General features: G+C 48.1%; 1 protein-coding gene across 1 annotated transcript in view; it reads left to right on the top strand.

Annotated features, from left to right (window-relative positions):
• The window catches only part of PCLO (piccolo presynaptic cytomatrix protein), a 321,244-nt gene that overhangs the window by 229,283 nt on the left and 66,614 nt on the right, over positions 1 to 25,347 (top strand). The window contains exon 18 of the mRNA XM_085893761.1: positions 7,238 to 7,331. Coding sequence (XP_085749887.1) covers positions 7,238 to 7,331 — 94 coding nt within the window. The remainder of the gene's footprint in view (positions 1 to 7,237; positions 7,332 to 25,347) is intronic.

Below are 25,347 nucleotides of genomic sequence, written 5' to 3'. Positions count from 1 at the left end.
AGGGAGTTTGAAGGAGGTGGGTTTGAGATGGATTAACAGGGGTAGAAAAGATCGAGGATTTGGATGGGGGACAATAAGAGGTGGTGGTGAACAGCTGTTTTGAAGGCCTGGAGGGAAGAATGGGACCTTGAGTGCCCTGCGGAATTATAGTGGTTCATGGATTCGGCTTCCAAAGATGGTGGTTCACGTTCATGGTTTACGCTTCCAAAGAATGAGGGATGAAATGTCTAATTTGTTACAGGCTGTCCAAGCCATCCCTTTTCTGATCTGGAAGTCTTTTCCTGAGTCCATTATGTATAGTTCCGACCCAGGCTTTGAGGTTTGCCATGCGGGGAACCATTCAAGTTCCTCCCAACACCCAGTCCTGAGGCCACCAGTCGCAGATAGCTCTGCAGCTTGGCGGGTTGCTCATCAACCACGAATGCTGATTGATACTGCCAATCCTAGCAGGATGACTTCACGACTTCACGTGTTACCTTACTTTTGGATGACTGCACCAAGGGGGTTTCTTGCCTTCAGCCCACACTTGGATTACTGCCGAGCGATACAGTGAGTGTACGCTGTCAAACAAGAGTAAATCACGTGGGGTAGATCTTCCCGGCTAATACTATGTGCAGGCTATGCTGGACCAATGGAGGAAAAGACACTACAAACTGGGTACATTTATAATATAAGCAATTTATTATTTCAAGGGCAAGGAATGGTATGTGGACAATAAGCAATGGTATTTAATACAAAAGAAAATATGTGTAGCAGAGAAAGCAAAGATTGGTGAGGTGCGTCAAAAGAAATGCAATTATTTACAAACACAAGTAACATAGTGCAGCGTAATACCGATCTAATACTTACACAATCTTAACTTATGCTAACACAACAGGTGCCATTATAAATACTCCCAAGGAAAGTTTGATAGTAAAGAGAGACAAGAAAAGTACGAGGTGTTTGCGGCTTCTTAATTTCCAGGCGAGGTCTACGGACCAGCGCAAACCCAGTCGCTGAGGAGGGGAAAGGAGGAGGAAAACTGAGGGTGTCGAAGGTGCGTGGTTAGAGAAGGTTCAAAATGAGAGGGTGGTGATGTGCAAGTGTTAGGCAGATGATGTGCAAGTGATGTACAGAGAGGAAACTGTAAAAGATGCAGATCAGTGGGCCTGGGTAATCACTGATGCTCCCTTTATGAATAGGCGTCTACAGCAGACGAGAAGGAAAGAAAATAAGACGAACATGTGAGAAGATACTTAATAATGATTTGTGAGGAAGTCTGTAAGTTATACTACAACTGTTCTAATAACTGGGCTCAGCCAAGCACCTGGTTCTCTCGCTCGTCCAGCGCTCTGCTCCGTGGACTCCGTTCCACCACACCGCCAAGCTCCATCTGTTGAACCATGAACCAAGAACCAACCTAGAACGTGCCGTCTGTGCGTAATGCACACGTTTTATAATCACCTGGCGAGAGAGGCGTTTAGCATCGGATCCAACAGGTTGCTAGACTTTTCCCATTACTAAGATTGGCGTACAGACGATTACCACGGTGCTAACCCCACCCACGCGAGGGTACAGCTGTGAAAATGACCCCATTAAGCTCGAGGCTGTCCCACACAGCTGAGCTCCACCATTTACGTGTCACTTGGGTGTTCGGTTGCGCTCTCATGCGCTGCACACCAAATGGGGGCCGTAATTGAGCGGAGCATCAGGGCTACCAACACAATGTCAAATGGAGTCCAGCAAACACTTGTACTCCAAGTGAGATGTCTGCACATCCAGAACCGAGCGTCGACAATGACATGCCGTACTTCCCTGTTCCCTGTTGGTCTCCAAAGGGAGTGGCGGTCGTCGGCGATGACCGTTGTTGAGGCAATGTGACGTCAGCATAGTGGTGATTTGTCGTGTGGTGGTTGAGGCGTTGTGGTTATGGTTGTTGATTATGTTGTTGAGGTGTCAATGGCGAATGTAAGTGAGCTTGGGTAATGTTTCGATAGTGCCGTGATTATTATATAGGCGTCTTGATCGTTGTATGAATGTTGTAGCGTTGGGGTTCGAATATGGTGAAGGTTGAGGTTAAGTGGCTGTTAAATAATGGAGCATGTATGCTAATTGACTGTGTGCATGCATGCGTGAAGGATGTAGAGGTCCGTGTGTGCAAAAGCAAGATGAGGAAAGAATAGGGGGGGGGAACCTGCCTAATCCCACATAAGACGTGTTGACCCATAACCGCATTACACGTAAGGGAAGGACTATCTAAAACAAATAATAATGACATAACTATCTCGGGAACTGCTATATGTTGTGTGCCATTGCCTTGGGGAGTGAGGGCTTTGCAGAACCGTCACAGTATGAACCCAGATCTTTAAAGTCACTTACAGGTTTGATGTTAATACCAAACCTAGATTGGATGGTTAGTGACAAAGTGTATTGACTGAGATAAATGTAGTGTTCTTTTCATGAAGGGTGAAGGCCTACCTAACTAGCAGCTGTTTCTAGGGAAATAAAGAGATCTTGGGCACCTTTTAGACAATCAGAAACAAGTGCGATGTCGTCAGCAAAGTCAAAATCAGTCATGAACTTTGTGGGATGCCTTCGACTCGTTCTTGGGCTAATCATTATACCTTTATCATTGCACTAGCAGAAGCCTGTGGTAAAAATACCACGATAGAAAAAAAATATTTAATAAAGGAACCCTTTCATTCTTGCGCTGGTTGAAAGAGCTCAAAAATGGGAGGTTCAATAAGGAATGTATTGAGTTGTTGTATGCACCTGGCGCTTAAAGAAAAGAAGAGAGTGAGTTGAACAACATTGATTTATTCAAATAATTCGAAAGGGTAAATTTACCATGGATTATCTGAAAATAATATTTGGCTTAGGATCAAAATACAGGCTGTCCACAAAGTCTTGTTCCAGCTTTCAATTTTTATTACAATGATGTGTTTTTTTTGCATTTTGTCACATTATTCATAAAGTTCCTTGTGTTCTTCAGTACACCTCAACATCTGCACCTATAGTGGCACATAACACATCCAAGCGATAATACACGTGTTGGCCAACATATCCCTTGTCACACTGCTGATGTAATTGGTTATCCTTGCACATAGTGTTTCAATGTCAGCAATAGAGGTTTGGAAAAAAAACATCCTTGACATACCCCCACAAGAAGAAGTCTCAGGGCTTCACATAGGGAGACTGTGGATGCCATGAGACTGCCCCACCACATCAAATCCGTCTCCCGAGTAAGTTCTCTGTTCTAAAAGTTGCACTATATATGTGTACATGAAGATGCAATCTCTTGTGTACAACTTTTTTTATATTATAACTAGACATTTTTACCCCTCGCTTTGCTGACGGGTTTAATCAAAAGACAACGTGGTGTACTTCGCAAACATTCTACTCTATTCACTCTATCATTTGCTCGGTCATCTTCCATCTGCTTGGAAGTCAGCCAACTTCATCTTCATCAACCAACTTTGCTGCTTATATATGGCACGAGCCAAAATGACTTCCACTTTACTGTGAAGCTCAGTGTTGGTGCTTTGGTTTGAACCTCCACTTAAAATGAGTGAAACGAAACACTGAAAATTTTGAATTATTCCCACTGAGATTTCAACATCACCGTAATTGTTACTGAACAGTATAACATAATTATGCTGTAGATATCAGTATAATTGTAAAGTGGTGAAGGTGGATTTACTGTGATAAAAGTTCAGTCAATTGGGCTGTGGGGAAAGTTAATTCTAATGTGGAGGGAAGTCAACTTTACTGGGTAAAATAATTTGTGTTGGCTTGTTTTAACGTCACAATGACTGGCAAAGGTTACAGTAAGACTTTGACAAGAGCTTTGGAATGACAACAAAACAAGACGAGTCTGAAGACGACGATGGTTCACGAGCGGTATTTGACGATGTAGATTGTTTCAGAAGTCAAGGATGAGACAATGTGATAATTTTTGACCAAGTTATAAAAATGATCAACATGATATGGTACGGGTTACAGGTTATTTGCTGCAAAATGTCGAAAACCCGGTTTCGTTCAACAACTTTAAAAATTTGACCTTTGCATAACCTTTAAAGGTCACAAAACAATGTTGTGGACATTAAAATAAGGAAACAGGATACGTGCTATAGCTTATTGGAGTTAGTTCGTCGAAGAAGGTTGAAAACCCGGTTCGATTCCCACAACTTTGAAAATTTGACCTTTGTGGCCTTTAAAGGTCAAAGATTATGACCTTTGGTGGAAAACATCCGCTGGAACATTCCAGGAACAATATAACGTCATATAGGCTATATGGCATTTCGCACTCCTCGGATTATCCATACTTTGATGAAATCAGTGTAAAAACAAACTTGAAGGGGGTGCCACGGGCAAGGTGTTCGAGATAGAGCAAAAATGGTTTCAAAACTTTAGGTGGGGAATGACCTCAAGATTATGCATTAAAAATATTGTCATCCTTGCTCTCAAAGTTTGGGCGGTCGTATGATTTTTACGTCAAAATTCACAATTTTCTAAGTTTTTGACCTTGTGACCTTGACCTTGGGATGAAAATGAAAAATCGGACAACTACAAGTTTTAGATAATTCATTTTGCTATTCAAATACTGAAGAACCCATTCCATTCACTCAATTCCCGAGGAGAAGATTGATTTTTAATCCGACTACCCCCTAAAAATGGCTATTTTTTGGGCGTGGCTCCGCCCACAATGGGCGAAGCACGCCGTCATCCAGGAAAGCACAACTAGACATTGATATCGAACACATAACCAAGTTTCATCAAGATCGGATCAAAGTCCACGGAGTTATGCTCTGGACAGACAGACACAGACATACCGAATATAGTGGTCACTGGCTGGCGCTCGTGAAGCAATAAGAAGTACACCGAAGGCTGCCGTGGCTGAGCTTTGACCACAATCTCGTGAGATGAGTAAATCAGACAGCAACAGACTGCTGTCATGACCTCAGGAATCCATAAACAACTCATGAACAAAGGAAAGCTGGCAGTTTGAGGATGATATAAAATCAGCCAATAGTTTGCTTTCGATAGGAGAGGGAGGAACGTGTAAAAGGAGATCAGGAATGGCTGTGTACTGCATTTCTTTGTGGCAGAATTCATTTTAAAAACTGAATCATCTGGTAAAGAGGGAATCATGAGTCTTCTGTATGTGAATCGAAATGGTTCAGCAACTCCAATCCCTGACTTAAAAGAACCAACTTCACCCCACTGCATATTGGTCATTCTTACCTACTGGTCAGTCTACTCGTCAAATCTGCTGCCCTGCTGTCATCTTGGCGACGACTTCAAAGCAGGCATCTCCTCACTGGCTGCATCAAGACAGCAGCCAGCCTGTTCCTTCATTCTCTCCTCACCTGCTGCCAGAATGCATTGTCCTACACAGCGTGCAGTCCCGAATTCAACATCTCACACAACTTGCCCTGTGGACTCAGGTTAATATGCATACTTCGGTAATACAATGCGACTGGCTGGTCAGGTTCATCCTGCACGCACCCACTGGACAAGATCCTTTTGAACATATTCACAGCTGACCCTTCACCCATTTGTAACCTGTTGGAGTTTATTTTACAAACTGGTTACCTGAGATAAGTTACTACGTCAAAAGTCTTAAGTTAATTCTTAACTGCATTGATATGTGTGACATTTGTATCCTTACTATAATTCACGGACCAGTGTTTGTATGTTTATTTGTCGCGCTACTCCTACAATTCTGGCCCAATTACATCCAGACTTGCCACATCGGATCAGTGTGACTCCAATTAACTTATAGGGGTGTTTTTTTTTAATCTTTGCCGGTGGTCTTGGGGGTGTGAAGGGGATGGGGGTGTATCACGTGGATGCAAATTCTCAATGTAAATGTGTATCATGTTGAACCGCCTCCAGGTGGGGGAGGGTATTACAACTCTCCACCATTTACAGTACAGTATTCCAGACCCCACGTTTTCCAGTGCAGTGAGGTGTTTTGAATTGTAAGCAGTGGGTATGTTTTCACTTTATGCACATAATTTCATGGGGTTTTTTTTTTTGCATATACAGAGCTGTCAGTTGCCTATACACCACCTAGATAAACGTATGCCTCAGAAGAACGTGTTGCATGCTTGGAACAAGATTGCCCGGAGAGTGGGTACTCTGCTAGTATGACAAATGGTGTCTACACCCATGTTTCATGGTCAATGGTTACATTGGCAACAATTTTAGTGCGAGAAAATGTGTAGTTCACCCTGAAACTCGTTTTGAGGGACTTGTCCAGAATCGATCTAACCACCAGCTGTGTTGCTTTATGGCACTCACTCTACATGAACGTGGCAGAAATTTTCAATGGCTTTTCGGTGGTGGTGTGGACTTTTTTCACCTTGGTGGCTCCATGGTTCACCGCACACATGCCGGGGCTGATAGAGCCTTCAGCAGTGATCGTTTTCAGCATGAGGGAACCCGCGTGTCTGGAGGAGAGGCCGAGAGAAGCATTCTTGTGGAGTTGGTTATGTGGCCACCAAGATCTAGACCGTTACTGATCTGCATTAGCGATTGGATGGGGTGGGGATGGGTGGGGAGTTGCACATTGCTCCTTGCATCTGGTGACTTTGCTGTGGTCAGCAAGACTTCCCGCAGAAGGTAGTGCAATCGATCTTTGCTCAGAAAAGTGAAGATGACGAGAACGTACGCTTATGAACGTTTGTGATTCGAGGGAGAAGTACTGATTGCCATCATAGTATGGAAGACTCAGAAAGGCAGTCCCCTGGTGAATATGAATAACTCCATGCTTGCTTGATCTCCATAGTTTCCTGCCTTATGGAGGTAAAGGATGAACAATACAGCTATTTACTGAGGTTTTAGCATTTTTATACTCACAACAGGTGGGGTGGGGAAAGATGAACTACCTCACTCAGTGCTCTTTTAACTGAAAAAGCACATGATGTGTCTTCCAGGCTGTCAGTTGTGGTGGCTGTTGATTCCGATCAGTTGTAAGAAACTCTTTTGAAGAGGTATGATTTGACTGAGGATGTGTTTAGAACCAAGTTCGGTGGTGTCAAGCCGGAGATAGAGGAGAACATTGAGCAATTTATTGTCTGATTAAAGACTTTTCTTCTTCCTTGCAGGTTTCTTGGATTAATCGACAAAAGGTTTTCGCTGGGATAGCTTCATCTGGTCATCCCTTTTATAACTTGTTCACTTGCATGTTTTGTCTGAAATGACTTGACTGGTTGTTAATTTTTTTTGTTTTTTCCCCTTTATTTGTTTACAGCTCTGAGAACAAGAGAAAAACAAAACATGCACAGAAATCTGCAAACCCAGAATGGAACCAGACAGTTATCTACAAGAACCTTCCTCCTGAGGAGGTATTTTCTCTTTTGCTATTTTTAACTTTGCCTTTAAGCATCTTTTAGTCTTTTTATTACCTCTCCCACCAAAAGTGAAGGAGGTTATGTTTTCAGCCCTTTCTGTCTGTTTTTTTTTTGTTTGTTTGTATGTGTACAGGATATCTCAAAAAGTTGTGGACGGATCTGGATGAAATTTTGTGGACAGGTTCGGCGTGTGACACGGATGAACTGATTAGATTTTGGTGAAGATCCGGATCCGACTTTTAGAATTATCCAAGTGATTCTTCACCATTGAGAGATTGGGCCAAAAATGTTATATAGCATGATATCTCAAAAAGTTGTGAACGGATTCAGACGAAACTTGGTGGACAGGTTGGGTGTGTGACAAGGAAGAATTGATTCTATTTTGGTGAAGATCCGAAGCTGGATATGAGAATTATGTAATTTTTTTAAGTGCTTCTTCACCATTGAGAGATCGGGCCAAAAACGATATTTTGCATGATATTTCCAAAATGTATTGGGCCCGATCTGTTCTCGTGGATCAGGAATTATGTAGCAGAGGTATGCACTCTAACGATTGCCCTTCTAGTTTTACTATTGTTTCTGTATTTCATAATTTTTTAAATGAAATTGGAAGTTCGTATTTTTTATGAAAGACGCCATGTGGTGTAATCGACCTGCTTTGGCACAGTTGTATATTTCATCTCTGAGATACACAGGGCTTGATGAAAGTTGTCATTTATTTGCATTAAATTTGAGCAGTACAGCAACTCAATCGACACCAAATGGAGAAAAAAAAATAAAGGACCATGCAAAATTCGAACTTTATTTTGTGGTAGTACTATTTATAGATCCTCCAGTTTCTCTAAAATATTGTTACGAATTTGGAATTCGATTGCACACAACATACAGGTTCCTTTAGTCAGCTATTTCAAAAAGTGCTTGTTCCCTAGATAGCTCACCTTCCATTGTTTAAATGTTTTGAAATCGATTAGATGCGATGCGGAACCAACAGATGCGGTGACGTCAACAACTCCCTCTTACCCGTGTTGAGAAGCGGGGAGGGGGGGTGGGAGGAGGATCACGAGGGCATGAGTCACGCCGGGTGCAGGGGAGGGGGTGCAAAGGATAAAGAGGAGACCCTTTCTTTGTTCGTGTGGGAGTCCCGTGGCAGAGTTCGTGAAGAGTCCCGTGAAGAGTCCCGTGTGCAGAGTTCGTGTGCTGAGTCCTGTGGGAGGAGTAAGCTTTTTTGCTTTGGAGAGAGCAGTCGTTCAGCAGGCCATCGGGTCCTGCTTGGCTTGCTTGGCTTGAGGCCTTCGGAAGCTTTTTGCTTCGGCTGGCTCAGTGAGCTTCGGCTGCTGCTTTGTTTTGGAAGGAACTTGAGCCGGTTGTTCGGCTCGAGCTACGAGTGGAGGCTTCTTCCTCTTCTTCCTCTTCTTCTTGGTTTGTGGAGCTTTTCATTCTCCATTTTGTTTCCCGGCTTGGTGCGACGCATCGGCCTCTTCTTGGAGTTGGTTCCTCGGGGAAGCGACGCATCGACAGGAAGGATCGGCGCCTCATCTCACCGGCACGTGTTGAGAAGCGCAGGAGGATTCGCGGGAGCTCGGGAAGGATCGCGGCGATTGGATCCAGCTCGCTCTCGCTGAAGCCCAGGACTGGACAAGTTGAAGACCACACGAGGTGGAGAGGTTCGAGTTAGGCTCTGAGTTTCAGCTCACCTGTCCTCTGAGCTGGAGCTCGTATTAAAGGCCTCAGCCACCATTTCGTGTGTGTGTGTGTGTGCGTGTGCGTGTGCGTGTGTGTGTGTGCGTGTGCGTGTGCGTGTGTGTGTGTGTGTGCACGCGTACGTGTGTCTGTGGGCCCGTCTAATAAGTAGGAACTGCTGTTAAGTATAAATGACTGTACATAATAAGTAGACGGTTGTAGTTCTTTTGTCGTGCTTTTGTTGCTTGTATAATTGCATACGTGTTTTGCCCTGTATAATTGCATACTTGTTTTATTATAATAAATGTCCTTGTGTGAATGTAAACCTGCTTGTTGCGTCCATTCCCTCATTGACTGAACATTTTGTGTGTTGGGAGTTAGAAAGCCGTTGGTTTGCCGTAATAGGGGGACATTTGGACCGACGGTTCTCGGCGATTATGCCGCTCGGAATCGCGCACGGACAAGCTCGCCTCGGCGGTTTGTTCCATACGAGTTCCGTCGAGGGTGGAATACTCCGGTAGTTGGATCACGTGGGTATTTAGGTAAATTGAAGATTGGCAATCGACCCTACCCCACGTGATCTGCCGATTGGCGTATTTCGGTTCTTGTACAAGGACCCGTCGCTCGGAGTTATCCGGGCGGCGATCTATATTCCGGGCGATCGGTCGGGCCGACTCGACTTGCGACTCCGTTCAGATTGGTCGGTTGGCGGCTGACCCCCCGGCCAGTAACAATATAGTCTCATTAGTAGTGTCTCCAGCTCATGGTACACTCTTGCTGACAGTTGTCTTTCTGTATTTTAAACCCTCTGTAGAAGCATCTAAAGTCGAGACAGTCCTAGAAAGTACCTCCCAGAAAGTGTGGACAGTTTTTGCACCTACCATCATTCGTATTAGTTAAGCCCCAGTAAATATTCTCTTACATTGAGAAGCCTTCATTGATTTTTGTTTTTCAAAACTGTGGACGATCTTCATGGATAAGGGCATTCATGCAAACACATTTTTATTGTCAATATGAATACATTAAATACTTCGATAATTTTCACTTTAAAATGCAAAACAGATACTTGATCAATAACAAAATGGTCGTCTATTTATATCCTGGTGTGAGTCCAATGGTTGGTCTTAACTTGACGGCACATGATTTCTTCATGCCATGACGACAATGAGCTATATATAAACTGTGTCCATACTACCAATAAATTATTATTTGTTTGTATGCAGTGCAAGGCTGTGAGGTAGCATCATTGGCTGAGTGGCTGCGCCGCTGATGCAATTCCATCTGCTGGTTAGAGTAGGAATTTGGAATTCCGCCATGGTGCTGGTGATAGCTTACTTACTCTCTATGAAGGACACCATGTGATCTTTAACGTCCACCAACTAATGCTGGTAGATGAGAAACCCGTGTTTAACATTCATCTGAGGGGTAAAACACCAGAATGACTGTTTCTCGCTGAGTCGGGATTCACACCGAGGCTGGACAGCTTCGAGGCGAGTGTGCGTACCTCTCGGTCATCCTGCCAACCCACTACCAAGAAATAACCATGAGGCACACATCATTACGCTGTCTTCATATTGTTACGAAGTTGGAAATCTATCGCACACAACATTCAGGTCCTTTAGCTCAGATATTTCGGTAAGTATGTGTTTTATAGATAGCTTCCTTGCCCTTGTCTAATGGGTCTAATCTAATGTCTAATCAATGTAAATGCGCTGTGATTTATTTTAATAGATAGGAGTTTTATCAGAACACCACCAGAGAAGAAAATGTATGCTCAGAAAAGAACAACACTCCCTCCCCAAGATTCTGAGACGTAAACAGGAATGACCATTACAAAAAGTATGCTCAGGAAACAACAACAATGCCCGTGCCGGGATTTTCCCCGCGCGCCGGAAAGGGGGAGGGGGAGCGTACCGGAGCGTATAAAGGAAGCTTGCAGCGAGGCAGAAAGGGACGAGACAGAGAGGAGGAGACTTGAGGAGAAGCGAAGGGAAGGAAGAAGCGAGGAGGAGCATCATCTCAAGCGACCCATCTCGTTCTAGCTGTGTTCGGTCATCATCTCGCTCGAGCGCTCGTCTCGGGGAAGCCTGTCTGGTCTGGTCGGAGTCCTCCTCATCCTCCTCCGCCTCCTCTTCCGCGCAACCGTGAGCTTGGACGATCACCTCGTCTCACCTCGGCTGGGTTCGGTTGCGCCGCACCAGTCCTTCGGAGACCGGAGCTCCCGGAAGGAGGGAACGTCCAGTCGCGCGTTCGCGGCCAGGTAGCCAGCCATCCTGGTCCTCAGCCCGACTATCCTCCGGGCTGGAGGTCCAAATAAAGACCTTTCAGTCCAATTATTGGGGTGCGCGCGCGTGTGTGTGTGTGTGTGTGTGTGTGTGTGTGTGTGTGTGTGTGTGTGTGTGTGTGTGTGTGTGTGTGTGTGTGTGTGTGTGTGTGTGTGTGTGTGTGTGTGTGTGTGTGTGTGTGTGTGTGTGTGTGTGGGCCCGTCTACTAAGTAGAAAACTGTTTAAGTGCCTGTGCTGTATATATTTGCATTGCATTTTCAATAGTCGGTTTAGTTCTGCCCTTACGTGCTTCCCTCATTCCCCACCTATTGCATTATAAATAAACCTCCCATTTGTTCAATGTTCTCAGCTCGTTCGTGTCCATTCTTGCATTGACTGAGCGTGTCGCATGCTGGGGAGAATTAGCAAGGCCGTTGCGCCGCCGTAAGGGGACATTTGGACTGACAGTTCTTGGCGATTAAACCGCTCGGAATCGCACACGGAATGAGCGTGCTCAGCGGCTCGTTTTCGTACGAGTTCCGTCGAGGGTGTGAAGTCTCGGTAGATTGCCACGTGGTCTCTTGGTATTTTGAGATTTGGCGAATAACCATGTACCACGTGGTGGAAATATTGACGCTTCACGCTCCAAAACAAAGGACCCGTCGACCCCGGACTTATCCGGGGTGACGATCTGAATTCCGGGCGATCGGTCGAGCCGACTCTACTGCTCCGTCTGGTGGTCGTGCTCGTGGCCGACGTCCCGGCCCTGCAATAATTGGTGTCAGGAGTGGAATTTGAACCCATCCGTCTCCACAAAATTAACGGATTCGGATCAGGGGTGTGGGGAGCGAACCCCCCCCCCCTCAACCCTGTTTGCCCAGATTGCGAGCGCTTAAATTTTATTCCCGGCACGCAACATGTCCAGCCAAGACAAGCTGAGGCAGGTGGGTGGTGTAGAGATAATGTTAATAGAACCCACGGTTCAGGACCCCCACCCCATGCAGGAACTTTCCCCACAATCGGACCCAGAGATCGTGGTGGGAGCGGCAGCACAGGAGCGCCCCCTCCGTCAAACCCCCCTCCCGACCCTTCGCGAAACTGCGACCGATCTTGGCGGATCGGCTTCGCAAGAGTCATCGGGCATCAAACAAATAATTTGGATGATGCAAGCGATGGAAAACAGGATGGGAACCAAAATGGATGTGAGCACGCAGAAAATGGATGAGTTGAAAGGGAATTTGAACGACAAGATGGATGCAAATATGCAGACACTGAGGGGTGAAATGCATACACAGTGAGGGGAGATGCAGTGCATGGGGTTGAACCTCCAGGCAGGGCAAGAGAGGTATAATGGTGCCTACACGTGGCGACATGCGGATGATGGATTACAAAATGGCGACACCACGTGGCAGTACGATCGAACCAACGAGAAGGAGTGTAACGGCTTTCTGGCCCACAATGGAGATGGGTGAGGTCGGGACGAGAGACGCCGTCACAATAATTAGGGAGACGTGTAGGACGAGACACGTGGAGGTGACGGAGACGCAGATAATAAAATAAATAAAGGAAGAAACTTATAAACACGAGGAGACAAAAGGGGTGACGGAGATACAAGTAATAAAAGAGACGACAAAAAAAACAACAGAGACGTGGGAGATAGAGAAGGTAGAGGAGGAACTACACGATACAAGGGAGCACACACACATGGGAGTAATAAGGGACAATGGGGTTGTGCTTGGGGAATGTCTAGTGACCCGATGCGAGCAGCAGGATAGCCTCCTTCAGGAACGAAGGGAGGAAATATGCTTCCTTGAAGCAGATCGCGGCGAGGTGAGTCCGGTCGTGCCAAACGAGGTGGAGCGGATGAGTGCTGTGAACGGGTGCACGCGCAGCTTGGGGGGTATGGAGGCCCCGGGAGTGCTTGTGGTGGCGCGAATCCCCAGCGCGATTGTCCCGGTGTGTGTGGTAAAAAGTGTGTTGAAACGTGTGCATAGTATGAGTATCATGGAGTGTGTGAGTAAAATAGCATGCGTGAGTGTGTGCGTGAAACGCGAACGTGTCCAGACGGGAGATTGTGGTGGAGTCTACGGGCCTATGGGGAAGGGCATGGTGATGATGCATGGTGGGCGTGATGATGGGAGGAGTGGCCGTGGGGGTCGGCAAGGGATATGAGGTGTGCGCGCTGCCTGAGGCGTCGTAGTAATGCTGGAGTCGACCGGCTCGTGAGTGTACCGAATACGGAATAAAGGGGAGCCGCGGGCACAGTACGCCCGCGCTCGCACTCGTGCAACACAGCCCGGCTCGACTGTCCCTCCGCTTCGTGTCTGCCTGCTAAGCATCTCCCATTTCAGTACAGCACAGTTGGCGAACGAGGATCTTCGGATCGACGTGTATAAGGGCGGCAAATGACCCGTGCGGTTCCAAACTACGGAGCCAAAGGTCTCGCCAGCGCGAACATGGCAAAGAGTCGGTGCATGGCAAACGTACGCGTGCCCGCCTTCGTCGGAATCGACTTCGGCCACGTCGAGTGGGCAACGTTCGTTCGTTTGGATCATTTTCCTGTTCGTTTTGGCGAGGACACGCGTTTCGGCTCGAACGCGGCGTTGGACGTCGCGCAAGCTCTGGAGAATGTCCGAGGTCTCGATGGTTGGGACACAGCAGATGGTCTAGGGGTCATCCCGATGGGCCAGGCACGCACGGCCATGCGCACAGTTTGCGGCGCGGGTCGTGGGCGAGCGTGGCAATGCAATCACTCGGACGGCGGTCTGGGCTCTCGAGGTCGTCTACGGTGTGTGGGCCGAGGGTCATCGCCCATTGTTGCGGTCATAGATGGCGGTGTGCGAGGCGATCCTTCCGTCCCGCGTCGAAACCTGCTTGCAATTGATCCGGAAATGACAAGATCAGTGGCAGGGGGGGGGGGGAAGTGAGCGAGGCACGGATCGGGTGTCGAATTGAGTCCACTCGTGCTGGCCGCGCATCGCATTCGGCTGTGCCGTGCAAATTCACGACAGAGGAGCGTCCGGCACGGCTCAGAGATCATTTTATTTCTGGTCTGCGAGCAGCCATCCTACGGTTGACCGACATCACATTCGACTCGGCGGTCGCGACTGTTTCATCTGTCGAGCAGGCACTCACGGATGTCCGCGCCATGGCTGGCCAGGACGTAATGAGTAGCTCCAGCTGGAGCATGGCGGCTAATCCCGAAGGCCACGTGGTGACCGCGCAAGTCCGCGCGATGGCTCAGGTGCCGCAGGGTGCTCGCGCGCCTAGCGGTGCGGGACGAGGGCGCGCACCGCAGCACGGTCGCACCGGGAGCGAAGGGGCACCGCAGCATGGTCGCACCGGGAGCAAAGGGGCACCGCAGCAGGACCCCAGTGACCTGGAGATCAGCCTGCAGCCGGGGCATGATGATGCCGGCGAGCCGGAGCAGGAGCCGGGCTCGGCGAGCCGGACCCTTTTGGGTTGGAACGGGTTCCGGTTCGTGCCTCCAGATGTGCCAGTGCTCTCTTCGAGACCTTCGTCGAGTACCGAGGGCGAGGCTCTGGCGGCGGGGGCCGCGTCGATGCAGCGGGAGCCACCGTTCGTTGCTGCCTGCGGCGATGATGTGCGCTCCAGGAGCGGCGAGAGCCATATCAGCTCTCGCGATGAGTTCCCGCGCTTCGTTCGCGATGAGTTCCCGCGCTTCGGCAGGGTTCGTGAGGCAATGCGCATCGGTGTGGTTCAGGCAGCTTCAACAGGTGGCGGTGGGCCCGTGGCGTTAAAGGGAGTCGCGAGTCGCAACATCAAGTCGACAACCAAGAAGCGGACTCGTGATGTGGATTGTGGGTTGTTGTTCAGGGCATATATGTTTTTCCTTGCTCTAGTGATGCAGTTTAACGTTGTTGAAATAAATGCCAGCAGTTCTCATGTGAAAGTGGATTTGGCGGGGATCAGTCAATGGAGTTGGTGTTATGATCAATGTGATGTGGGGGCGAATAAAGAAGGTTTATTGGCCTCCAGTTGCTCCCGACCGCAGGTAATTGCTTTATCATGTGCTGGGATTTTATCAAAAAAGCGCGCTGTACGGAAAAATGAATTCGCAATGGTTCAAATGTTATTCCTATTGATTTATAACGAGCTTATGGTTGAAGTGTGGTTTAAATGGAATTACTACCGTCTAACTGCCGTGTGGGTCTCGGAGATCGACTCGGAGCCGGGACTCGTGCGCTGGTCGGCGTTACCCCCACCTCTGCTTTCAGCGAGGTCAGACGTGCCTGGCGCCTGGGGCGTGGCTCTCTGGGTGCACTCAAGGCCGTTTTGGCCATGCGGTGGAATCTCAACTGATGATGGTGCGTGGGGGTTGGGGAGTGTTTGTTGCTTCCAGCCAAGGGTGCTGTTCAGCGCCCCCACCAAGGTCGGTTTGGTCTGGCGGTGGCGCCGCGGGTTCCAGACAACGGGGGTCCGGCCTCGAAAGGTTTATCTGTTTCAGGTCTGCCTGGGGGCGGTTTTGCTGCGTAGTGCGGCTGTGCTTCTCCAGTAGCTCGCTTCCACGCATTATATGATGTGATGTGCTGTTATACTTCGCTGTTTTCATTTTATTTGCATGATTATTGTACTGTGGTTCTTCGTGTTGTCTATGCTTCTTATAATACTGATCATTTAATAATCATACTTTTAGGGGGGAGGAGTGTGGTGGAGTCTGCGGGTCTATGGGGAAGGGCATGGTGATGATGCATGGTGGGCGTGATGATGGGAGGAGTGGCCGTGGGGGTCGGCAAGGGATATGAGGTGTGCGTGCTGCCTGAGGCGTCGTAGTAATGCTGGAGTCGGCCGGCTCGTGAGTGTACCGAATACGGAATAAAGGGGAGCCGCGGGCACAGTACACCCGCGCTCGCACTCGTGCAACACAGCCCGGCTCGACTGTCCCTCCGCTTCGTGTCTGCCTGCTAAGCATCTCCCATTTCAGTACAGCACAGAGATGGGAGTAGCGAGCCAAATAGGCACTACCGGATTTAGCGGTGGCCAGGTGGGGCCATGGCCCCGGGGCCCCCCACATTTCGGGGCCCCGGGGCCCCCCACATTTCGGGGCCCCGGGGCCCCCCACATTTCGGGGCCCCCCACAATTTCGATGACATTTTGAAAATCCCTTGAAAATGTGCTTCTAAAGTTTTATTGTCGGTGAATGAAGATTGTAAACTCTTTGTAAGGATATCTTTTCAAAATTGTCCGTCATTGTGAGGGTCCTTTTCAAGCTTTGGCTTTTTCAAGCCGTTTCTTCCACGGTCCACAGAACGGATCCAACGTGGTCAAAAATTCCCGGGGCAATCCTCGGGCATTGGGGGCCCCGCATTCGGATCCTTTTTTGGATCGATCATCAATGCTTCGGATGGTTGAGCGTGACCAACTAACAACAGCACTGCCCGCCAGAGCCCAGCAAACACAGACAGAATACAGATAAGAGGTCCAGCCAGAGGAGAGGTGAAAAGGTGAAAGTCGACGTGGTAAAACTAGGCCAGGCCAGCACAGCACACGGCCGGCAGGGGTAGTATTGTACACACTGAAACTGCGGCTGGCAGGGAACGCTGTCAGTACCCTGCTTACTGGCGCGCACAGCACGGTAACACGGTGTCACTTTCTATGTTCCAGGTTTGTGAAACGTACTTGTTAGAAAGTCTTTGCTGTTTCACCATATGTATGAACGTTTGGTACTCTTGTGCCCATGAATGTTTCATGCAATTTATGAATACCATGTTGGTGTAGTGCAAGCCTGTAATTCTTACTTTCTTGGCGTTTTCCCACCGGATATGGTGAGAGCTTCCAGTTTCTTGTCGGTTGTTGTAAGTGAACCGTCGCCATATTGTCTTTGCTCGCTGAGCGAGACTTTCGTTATTCGTGCCATTATATTAATAAACATTGTGCAGAAAGGGAACTTCGGTGTCTCGTCTCATCCAAACCGTTTGATCACGGTATTTTCCTGGATCCGCTGTTCATCGTTATCCTCCGTATTAGCAGACTTACCGTAGGTTACCAGAACCTACTTTTCAATACTTGTTGTTCGTGATTCTGGTACGTCCCACGTGCACTCTGACGATATCTCGGTTACTCGGTACTTACCAGCTGCAAAAACCACAATGAGCGGCTTTGCTGACGACAGGCACAAATCCAGGGCTCCACGGAAATATGACAGTGGTGCTCAAAAGTGGAAACGTTCCAAGGAAAAAGATAAAAGACACAAGGCTGTCGTCGACAAGACCCAGAAAATCTCAGAGTTTTTCACTCCTGCACAAACAGGCGATTCGTCCATGACAGAGGCTGGAACACCAACAGAGACAGAACAAGCGGATTTGGCAGTGCAACCCCCACGTCAAGATTTGCGCAACATCTCGGAAGGTTCCACCGATGAAGAACATGCATCAGATGAAGAAGCGCGAGATATACTGACTGATCGTGGACCTGGCTTTGCCATTGACATTGGATGTTGGCCTCCTGAGCGACCGTCGTCAGAGATGATTGACTTCTGGTCATCACGAGATTTGGAGCCCCTGCAGAATTCGACTGGTCCCTTTGATTCATCCATACAGTTTGTTGAAGGTAGGAAACGCTGCTGCTCCAAGAATCTTTTTTACCGTAGACTACAAAACGGAGAGTCCGTGAAAAGGTCCTGGCTTTGCTTCTCCACATCAACCGGAAACTGTACTGCATCGCTTGCAAGCTCTTTGCAGGCGCTACTGCCCTGGGCGGGGAAGGATTCAATGATGGGAAGCATGCCAGTTGTTCTATCGAGGTGCATGAGCGTTCGCATGTACATTGTGCGAATATCATCCGCTTGTCAGACAGAGCAACATCCGCAGGTCGTGTGGACACTGAACTCGTCAAACAGGTGAGTGAGATTGCGTCCTATTGGAGGGAGGTGCTGAAACGAAGTGAGCGTGATATCGTTTCTCGCTGAGCGTGGTCTGGCGTTCCGTGGATCGGATGAAATTGTTGGGTCACGGACGAATGGTAACTACCTTGGTTTAATGGAATTGCTTGCGGAATACAATCCATTTTTGGCGCAGCACATTCAGAAATATGCCAACCAAGGTAGTGGCTTCACCAACTACTTATCATCTATGACATGTGAAGAGTTAGTCTCCATCATCGGAAAATCTGTTCTGGATAACATCATCGCTCGTGTGAAAGAGGCAAAATACTTCTCTGTGTCAGTCGATTCTACTCCTGACATAAGCCACATCAACCATCTCACAGTTATTCTACGATACATTGAGAACGAGGCTCCAGTGGAGCGTTTCATGACCTTTGTGAGCAACACAGGACACACTAGACTCCAGCAAGCGACGGCATTACTGAATTTTTTGAAAGCCACTGGATTGGACATCGCTAACTGCCGAGGACAGTCTTACGATAACGCATCTAATATGAGTGGCCGATACAATGGCATGCAGGGAGTGATCAAACAGGAGAACCCTCTCGCAATATTTGTGCCATGCGTGACGCACCCACTGAACTTAGTCGGTCAGTCGGCCATGGGATGCTGTAGACCTGCAGCAGCATTCTTTGAATTCGTGGAACAAGTGTATGTATTTTTTACAGCTTCCACATCGCGCTACGCCAGATTATTTGACGCCCTGAAAGCCAAAGGTCTGCAAGTACCAAAGCGCCTCAGCGACACTCGCTGGTCGGCTCATTCTGATGCAACCCGAGCTCTTCTAGATGGTTACAGCGAAATCATGGATGTCCTCGATGAAATCGCAAACGATGAACAACTGAAGAGTGAAACGAGAAACACTGCCGAGACACTTCACCAAACGATGTGCACGCTCGAGATAGGGTTCTATGCTGGTTTCTGGTCTACTGTCCTTGGTATATTTGATCATCCGAGTAAAACCCTTCAGTCACAAGCTACCGATCTCAACACAGCCGTGCAGCTCCTCAAGTCACTGGCGAGCTTCGTGCAGTCATTACACGATCAGTTTGATGCATTGGTTGTTGACGGAGTGGAGCGCTCGGGTACGGAGGAATTCACTCGCGGATCGCGTAGACGAAAGCGTAATGTCCGCCTCGCTCCCTTGGACTACGGACACACTCCAGAAGTAGAACTAGACGCCAAGGAGTCCTTTCGCATCAGTGGATACGTTGCAGTGATCGACGTACTGCTGTCGCAGTTGGAAAAGTGTACAAACGCTTACAGCGAGATGAGCGACAGATTTGGATTCCTGCGTGCTCTTGTTCAACTCGAAGTGGAGCAGATTCGAGAGTCATGCTCGAAGCTCGTCGAGGTATCGGGAAGATCTATCACCTGACTCCACAGAAGAAATGATTCAGTTTCAAGCCATGATGAAGGAGTCAGAGCCAGACGCGGGCCGTACTGAACTCGAGATGTACAGTTTTCTCATCGAGCGAAAACTCACCGATACTTTCCCAAACGTGGAAGTGCTGCTTCGGATTTACCTCTCACTGATGGTGTCGAACTGCTCCGGGGAGCGCTCGTTTTCGAAACTCAAGCTTATCAAGAACCATCTTCACTCCACGATGGGGCAGCAGAGACTGTTCACTCTGACCATCATTTCAACCGAATCCGATGTGCTCAATTCCATGCAGGTGGACAGTATCATATCTGAGTTCGCTGCCGCGAAGTCGCGCAGGAAGCTTGTCCACTGATTAAGGCACCGTGTGTATGTATGTTCATTGATGTGGATGACACTGCCGTATATTTGCGGTCACTGGAAGTCAGCTATTAATCACCATTTCGGATTTCTCTTGTCCAGAGGGTTTTTCGAAGTTAGAAGATTTTTAGTCAAAGTTTGTAGTATGATTAATGACTGTGCGTCGTTTGCTATTTTCTTATATTGGTCCATCTCTATCTCTTACTTTTGCAGCAACAGCATTTTTGTGATTTGATTTTGGAATGAGCTCAGAGATAAGTCATCAGCTCATAGATAAGTCATCAGCCATATCAATAACAATCCATCCATCTTGTCATATTGTCAGATTTAATTGTAATTTGTGAACATGTATGCCAAATCATTCCTGATCAGGATCTGCCAAATCTATAGATACAAGTTCAGTTGTTGATGAAAAAGCAGTTATAATTTAAGTTGTTGATTAATCTCCAAATTTGGGGGCCCCCCTCAATCATTGTGCCCACGGCCCCCCACATGGTAAATCTGGCCCTGCAAATAGGCCGCTTGTAGTTTCGAGAGCCGCGCCGGGTTCACAGGACGTTGTGTATTCGGAACACGGGGGTTCCCATGTGTGCGCGGGCATGTGTCTGGGGCATCACGTGCTGCATACTGCGTGTTTTGTTCGCGGAACACGCGGAGCGGGTTTCCGGGATGTTACGCGCGTGCCAGCCTGCGCGGCAACCCGCGCGGGCTCGGTGTGCGAGTGACATCACCGGGAATCTCGCGGCATGAATGCCAGAGAAACAGCGCAAGTCGTCCCGCGTGGGGAATTCCCCGAAAGCAAGCGCTGATTGGAATTGGCAGAGTGACGTCAAAGGCTGCGCAGATCGGCCTTTGGAAGTGACGTTGTCATCGCCCAGAGGGACGAACGGGCGTGCCAAAAAAACGCCACCATGGCGGTGCAGAAAAAAAAGCCTCACTTCCAGTACGCAGCCCAGTATTGGGCAAATGAAGGACTAGTTAGTGGGAAGGGTTAGCGATAGTTAGACCGGCTTCATGGGGACATGGGTTGCTCCCCATGGAGCCCATGGAATTGGTTAGTTAGAGGGATTTTAGGTTAGATTTTGAAAATGCTTTTTCAGGAGACATAGACAGACATTGAATGTGTAGTGGGGACGTAGCTTAGCTATGTAGTGTAAATGGAACGTGCATTGGAGTAAAGGGACGATGAGGGAGCACGAGTTAGTTAGGGGAATTTAGTTAAGACAATGGCAGTGTTGGAGTGTATGCGTGAGTTCAAAGGAAAAACAAATGTGTGATGAGTTAGTATGGATCAGCGGGCCAGAGCACGTGAATGGAGTGAATGTGGTATGCATGGTGCGATGAATGAGTGGGGGAGGAGTGATTCCCACCCAAGGGACCCCGGGGTCAGTTTAATATTAGTTAGTGGGTTATTCAAATTTACAAAAAGGAGGTCGTTTCGTTGTTGGTGTCGAGAGAAGGCACGAACCCCATTTGGAGGGGTGCAGGAGTTCATGGACCGGCTGGGAGCGTGGCTGTTCAACCGTCAGTATCGTTTAGACTGCACTCCGGGCACTGGACTAGTCGGCCAGAGTAGGCCAAGGGTCCAAGGGACCGAGATAGTGTAGTGGGTACGGGCGACCTGTCGGAAACAGGACCCGTAGCACCAAAAATCCACGTGGGCATTGGAGGGGGGCAATGCCAGAGAGGGCAACCCCCCGTGTTCATAGGGAGCTGGTAGGCTCGGAGACAGCCTGCGGGCCTGGGGGTGCCATAGATAGAGTTCGGCAGAGGGGAAGTTCCTGCCAATTGAGCCAGGCTGCCCAGCCACGAAATTGTGCAAGGGCACGGAAGAAAATTAGAGGGCTAGGCCCAAATTTATAATGGACACCAACGCAGGCGATGGGAATCATGGTTGTTAGAACACATAGTTTAAAGTGACAGGCGTTTTGGAAAGCCCCGGGGTAGTTTAAGGTTAATGAATGCTAGGATAGTTCGGAGATGTACCCCTTCGCACCATCCATCCCTTCACTCTCAGTAGGCCGCTGGACTCACTGTGGAGAGGACTGCTGAATTATGTGGGAGGCCATTCTGAGGCTTTGTTGGGCCTCGAGACAGGACACTAGTTTCTGCCCTATTCCCCTCCAAAAATAGGAATGTAGGGGTAGGGAATAGATTGACATGATAGGTTCGCCGGACAAAGACGATAAAGGGGTTTAGGGAGACGAAATTATAAAAGAACAAAAAACAAGGACAAATGTGTCCAAGAGCCGAGTCCTAAAGGTTTTGTCTTCACCAGAAGAATAAGAACAACAACAAGAACAAAAAGAAGAAGAACAACGCGGAGCTCTCTTGGAGCCAGCGTTCGCAACGTGATGTAGCTTAAAAGAAAAAAAAATAAGGGGCTAAATTTGGTCTTATTGTTGCAAATTAAGGGAGTGAGTATGGGCAGAGACAGGCAAAGGTGATAGGTTGGGGGGAGACAGTAGGGTAGGTCCGAGCCCGCTTTTGGAGCGGCCGGCACCATTGCACTCCCTCCAGACCCGCACGGAACCATATCAGAGGCCTGCCAGCTTCACCTGCCGGCCTGCTTGTGCTGCATCGCCTGGTCTGTATTGTCTTGCCATGCCTTTTTGCCTGCCTCTGCCGTAATCCCATGCCTGCTAGCCCTTATTTGCATTTGCCCCTGTGTTCATTCATCACCATGTGTGCCAGGATCATCCAGTGTTTGTCAAGGACTGCCCTGCAGGCAGCCACACCACGGGGACTGCATTGAGCAGCCCATGCACTGTTTCTTGCATCTTCCATCCAGTTCCATCCAGTTCATTTCAGGGAGGAGCCAGGGACTGCATTGGGCAGCCGGCTACCTCCCTGTTCTTGCACAAGGGAGCCAGAGACTGCATTTGAGCAGCCTGGCTACCCCCCTTCAAATGGCCTGTGGGATGGCATGTGGCATGCTGGGTTCGGGTGAGTTGACTCCAGCAGCTGAAGACTAAGAAAGAGGAAAAAAAAAAGAGGGACCTTTTGAACAGGCCCTGAAGACATCTGACCATCAGCTGCGGAGCACTCACCCTCACAAACTACTGACTAACTGTGCCATGCCTTCTCTCCCACAGATGCCAGGTCCTGGGCCATGGTTTGTGTAAAATATAAGTTAAGGTTGTAAAGAAGTCGAACCCCACCGACATGTTTGTTATAGTGCCGGCAATTTAGTTAAGTCGTTCGTATGAGTTTGTAAGTCAGCTACGCAGCGCATTAGGTCATTTATTTTTGAGACAAGTATTTAAAAAAAAAAAAAAAAAAGAAATGTCGCACTCAGGGATCCGAAGGTAAAACGTACTAGGGGAAAACTTACACATGCTGGTCACACGAAAATTTGACGACTCGGGACGAGTCTGTAAAAAGGGGAGGGGGTAGTGTTACGAATTTGGAAATCTATCGCACACAACATTCAGGTCCTTTAGCTCAGATATTTCGGTAAGTATGTGTTTTATAGATAGCTTCCTTTCCCTTATCTAATGGGTAAATCAATGTAAATACGCTGTGATTTATTTTAATAGATAGGAGTTTTATTGGAACACCACCAGAGAAGAAAAAGTATGCTCAGAAAAGAACAACACTCCCTCCCCAAGATTCTGAGATGTAAACAGGAATGACCGTTACAAAAATATGCTCAGAAAAGAACGACAACGCCCGCGCCAGGATTTTCCCCGTGCGCCGGAAAGGGGGAGGGGGAGTGAACCGGAGCGTATAAAGGAAGCTTGCAGCGAGGCAGAAAGGGACGAGACAGAGAGGAGGAGACTTGAGAACTGAAGGGAATGAAGAAGCGAGGAGGAGCATCATCTCAAGCGACCCATCTTGTTCTAGCTGGGTTCGGTCATCATCTCGCTGGAGCGCTCGTCTGGGGGAAGCCTGTCTGCTCTGATCGGCGTACTCCTCATCCTAATCTGCCTGTTCTTACGCGCGATAGCGGCGTTGGAGGATCACCCCGTCTCACGTTGGCTGGGTTCGGTTGCACCGCACCAGTCCTTCGGAGACCGGAGCTCCTGGAAGGAGCGAACGTCCAGTCGCGCATTCGCGGCCAGGTAGCCAGCCATCCTTGTCCTCAGCCCGACTATCCTCTGGGCTGTAGGTCCAAATAAAGACCTTTCGGTCCAATTCTTGGGGTGTGCGTGTGTGTGTGTTCGTGGGCCCGTCTACTAAGTAGAAAACTGTTTCAGTGCCTGTGCTGTATATATTTGCATTGCATTCTCAATAGTCGTTTTAGTTCTGCCCTTACGTGCTTCCCTCATTCCCCACCTATTGCATTATAAATAAACCCCCCATTTTTTCAATGTTCTCAGCTCGTTCGTGTCCATTCTTGCATTGACTGAGCATGTCGCATGCTGCGGAGAATTAGCAAGGCCGTTGTGCCGCCGTAAGGAGACATTTGGACAGATGGTTCTTGGCAATTAAACCGCTCGGAGTCGCACACGGAACGAGCGCGCTAATCGGCTCATTTCCGTATAGGTGCCGTCGAGGGTGTGAAGACTCGGTAGATCGCCACGTGGTCTCTAGGTATTTTGAGATTTGGCGAATAACCCTGTACCACGTGGTGGAAATATTGACGCTTCACGGTCCAAAACAAAGGACCCGTCGACCCCGGATTGATCTGAATTCTGGGCGATCCGTCGAGCTGGCTCTACTGCTCCATCTGGAGGTCGTGCTCGCGGCCCCGCAACAATATTAACTTAACTAATAAGCTGCCTAGGTGTACATGTGAGACATTGTCAGTGAACATAATTGTATTATGATTGATCTTTTTAATGTTTTAGCTAGCGAGCTATCGTGTGCAGCCTGTGCTGCTGGTTGCTTCATTTTCTGGGAGTGTGGCTGTCCTCTATTTAATTTCCAGTATACTAGTACTCATTTTGCTGGATGACAGGCTGTCAACCCCACCTGGTGTTAATTCAATAGCCAACGGGCTTGAACTCAAGACCGAAGACCTCAAGCTAGCCACTTTAACCATGAAGCCAACACCAGGCTTTTTAATGGTTTCAGCAAATTGGACTGGCAGGTGTTGCGAGGTTGATGCATCACAGCTCAGCCTCACTTTCAACGGGCAGCAGTAAATGGAGGAGTTTCAGCACAGTGTTAGCACACGGTACTAACGTGCTTGTGGAGATAAGGTATAGTTTTACTACTTCACTGATTTGATTGGAAAATAAAGTTTGGTTTGACATCATTTGAGCTGTAAATGCTCCTCTGTATGTGTATACATATATATATATATATATATATATATATATATATATATATATATATATATATATATATATATATATATATATTATATCATACATCACAGGGGGTATTTCACTTTGAGATGCTTCTCAAAAGACATCGTAATGCCTATCAAATATATTTTTTGTTGCTTTTATTGCTGTTTGTATACAAATACTA

Source organism: Eptatretus burgeri, chromosome 9 (assembly GCF_056783735.1).
Source record: "Eptatretus burgeri isolate ZD-2024b chromosome 9, Ebu_testis_v1, whole genome shotgun sequence".
NCBI lineage: Eukaryota > Metazoa > Chordata > Myxini > Myxiniformes > Myxinidae > Eptatretus > Eptatretus burgeri.
Note: the sequence above shows the minus strand (reverse complement) of the source record. Positions and strands in the feature narration are given on the sequence as shown.